General features: G+C 34.5%; 1 protein-coding gene across 1 annotated transcript in view; it reads left to right on the forward strand.

The window, feature by feature from the left end:
* Positions 1-1,050: 1,050 nt before the first annotated feature.
* gstt2 (glutathione S-transferase theta 2) overlaps positions 1,051-3,359 on the forward strand; it is a gene marked incomplete at both ends in the record, with an annotated part of 4,895 nt that continues 2,586 nt past the window's right edge. The window contains 1 exon segment of the mRNA XM_083912832.1: positions 1,051-1,063. Within this exon segment, the coding sequence (XP_083768958.1) occupies positions 1,051-1,063 (13 nt within the window).

Here is a 3,359-nt window from a genome sequence, read left to right on the forward strand (position 1 = left end):
AAGTTTCCTAAAGTTCCTGTAAAGTTTACTAAAGTGTTTCTTAAAGTTCCTGTAAAGTTTCCTAAAGTGTTTCTTAAAGTTCCTCTAAAGTTTCCTAAAGTTCCTCCAAAGTTTCCTAAAGTTCCTCCAAAGTTCCCTGTAAAGTTTCCTAAAGTTCCTCTAAGGTTCCCTGTAAAGTTTCCTAATGTTCCTCTAAAGTTTCCTAAAGTGTTTCCTAAAGTTCCCTGTAAAGTTTCCTAAAGTTCCTCTAAAGTTTCCCAAAGTTCCCTGTAAAGTTTCCTAAAGTTCCTGTAAAGTTTCCTAAAGTTCCTCTAAAGTTCCCTGTAAAGTTTCCTAAAGTGTTTCTTAAAGTTCCTGTAAAGTTTCCTAAAGTTCCTCTAAAGTTTCCCAAAGTTCCCTGTAAAGTTTCCTAAAGTTCCTGTAAAGTTTCCTAAAGTTCCTCTAAAGTTCCCTGTAAAGTTTCCTAAAGTGTTTCTTAAAGTTCCTCTAAAGTTTCCTAAAGTTCCTCTAAAGTTTCCTAAAGTTCCTTTAAAGTTCCCTGTAAAGTTTCCTAAAGTTCCTGTAACGTTTCCTAAAGTGTTTCTTAAAGTTCCTCTAAAGTTTCCTAAAGTTTCTCAAAAGTTTCCTAAAGTGTTTCTGAAAGTTCCTCTAAAGTTTCCTAAAGTTCCTGTAAAGTTTCCTAAAGTTCCCTGTAAAGTTTCCTAAAGTTCCTCTAAAGTTTCCTAAAGTGTTTCTTAAAGTTCCTGTAAAGTTTCCTAAAGTTCCTCTAAAGTTTCCTAAAGTTCCTCAAAAGTTTCCTAAAGTGTTTCTGAAAGTTTCTTAAAGTTCCTCTAAAGTTTCCTAACGTTCGTCAAAAGTTTCCTAAAGTGTTTCTGAAAGTTCCTCTAAAGCTTCTTAAAGTTCCTCTAAAGTTTCCTAAAGTTCCTGTAAAGTTTCCTAAAGTGTTTCTTAAAGTTCCTCTAAAGTTCCCTGTAAAGTTTCCTAAAGTTCCTCTAAAGTTCCCTGTAAAGTTTCCTAAAGTTCCTCTTAAGTTCCCTGTAAAGTTTCCTAATGTTCCTCTTAAGTTCCCTGTAAAGTTTCCTAAAGTTCCTCTTAAGTTCCCTGTAAAGTTTCCTAAAGTGTTTCCTAAAGTTCCTGTAAAGTTTCCTAAAGTTCCTCAAACGTTTCCTAAAGTGTTTCTTAAAGTTCCTGTAAAGTTTCCTAAAGTTCCTCTAAAGTTCCCTGTAAAGTTCCCTAAAGTTCCTCTAAAGTTCCCTAAAGTGTTTCTTAAAGTTCCTCTAAAGTTCCCTAAAGTGTTTCTTAAAGTTCCTGTAAAGTTTCCTAAAGTTCCTGTAAAGTTTCCTTTAAAGTTTCCCAAAGTTCCCTGTAAAGTTTCCTAAAGTTCCTCTAAAGTTTCCTAAAGTGTTTCCTAAAGTTCCTCTAAAGTTTCCTAAAGTTCCTGTAAAGTTTCCTAAAGTGTTTCTTAAAGTTTCCTAAAGTTCCCTGTAAAGTTTCCTAAAGTTCCTCTAAAGTTTCCTAATGTTCCTCTAAAGTTTCCTAAAGTTCCTCTAAAGTTCCCTGTAAAGTTTCCTAAAGTTCCTGTAAAGTTTCCTAAAGTGTTTCCTAAAGTTCCTCTAAAGTTTCCTAAAGTTCCCTGTAAAGTTTCCTAAAGTGTTTCTTAAAGTTCCTGTAAAGTTTCCTAAAGTTCCTCTAAAGTTTCCTAAAGTTCCTCAAAAGTTTCCTAAAGTGTTTCTTAAAGTTCCTCTAAAGTTTCCTAAAGTTCCTGTAAAGTTTCCTAAACTATTCTGAAATTTCCTCTAAAGTTTCTGTAAAGTTTCCGAAAGTGTTTCTGAAAGTTCCTCTAAAGTTCCCTGTAAAGTTTCCTAAAGTTCCTTTAAAGTTCCCTGTAAAGTTTCCTAAAGTTCCTCTAAAGTTTCCCAAAGTTCCTTTAAAGTTCCCTGTAAAGTTTCCTAAAGTTCCTCTAAAGTTTCCTAAAGTGTTTCTTAAAGTTCCTGTAAAGTTTCCTAAAGTTACTCTAAAGTTTCCTAATGTTCCTCTAAAGTTTCCTAAAGTGTTTCTTAAAGTTCCTCTAAAGTTTCCTAATGTTCTTCTAAAGTTTCCTAAAGTCTTTCCTAAAGTTCCTCTAAAGTTTCCTTAAGTTCTTCAAAAGTTTCCCAAAGTTCCTCTAAAGTTTCCTAAAGTGTTTCCTAAAGTTCCTCTAAAGTTTCCTAAAGTTCCTCAAAAGTTTCCTTAAGTGTTTCTTAAAGTTCCTCTAAAGTTCCTGTAAAGTTTCCTAAAGTTCCTCTAAAGTTCCCTGTAAAGTTTCCTAAAGTTCCTCAAAAGTTTCCTAAAGTTTTTCTGAAAGTTCCTCTAAAGTTTCCTAAAGTGTTTCTGAAAGTTTCCTGTAAAGTTTCCTTAAGTTCCTCAAAAGTTACCTAAAGTTCCTCTAAAGTTTCCTAAAGTGTATCTTAAAGTTCCTGTAAAGTTTCCTAAAGTTTCTGTAAAGTTTCCTCAAGTTCCTCTAAAGTTTCCTAAAGTTCCTCTTAAGTTTCCTAAAGTTCCTCTAAAGTTTCCTTATGTTCCTGTAAAGTTTCCTAAAGTGTTTCTGAAAGTTTCCTGTAAAATTTCCTCTAAAGTTCCTCTAAAGTTTCCCAGTGTTCCTCTAAAGTTTCCTAAAGTGTTTCTGAAAGTTCCTCTAAAGTTTCCTGCAGTTTCCTAAAGTTTCCTGCAGTTTCCAAAGTTCCTGTAAAGTTTCCTAAAGTTCCTCCAAAGTTTCCTAAAGTTTCCCAAAGTTCCGTAAAGTTTCCCAAAGTTCCCCTTAAGTTCCCCAAAGTTTCCCAAAGTTCCTCTAAAGTGTCTTAAAGTTTCCCAGTTTTTAAAGTTTTCCAAAGTTCCCTAAAGTTCCCCAAAGTTTCCCAAAGTTCCTCTAAAGTTTCCCAAAGTTCCTCTAAAGTTTCCTAAAGTTTCTTCTAAAGTTCCCCAAAGTTTCCCAAAGTTCCTCTAAAGTTTCCTAAAGTTTCTTCTAAAGTTCCCCAAAGTTTCCCAAAGTTCCTCTAAAGTTTCCTAAAGTTCCCCAAAGTTTCCCAACGTTCCTCTAAAGTTTCCCAAAGTTCCTCTAAAGTTTCCCAAAGTTCCCTAAAGTTCCCCAAAGTTTCCCAAAGTTTCCCAAAGTTCCTCTAAAGTTTCCCAAAGTTCCTCTAAAGTTTCCTAAAGTTTCTTCTAAAGTTCCCCAAAGTTTCCCAAAGTTCCTCTAAAGTTTCCCAAAGTTCCTCTAAAGTTTCCTAAAGTTTCTTCTAAAGTTCCCCAAAGTTTCCCAAAGTTCCTCTAAAGTTTCCCAAAGTTCCCCAAAGTTTCCCAAAGTTCCTCTAAAGTTTCCCAAA

The sequence above is a fragment of the Echiichthys vipera genome (assembly GCF_963691815.1).
Source record: "Echiichthys vipera genome assembly, chromosome: 4".
NCBI lineage: Eukaryota > Metazoa > Chordata > Actinopteri > Perciformes > Trachinidae > Echiichthys > Echiichthys vipera.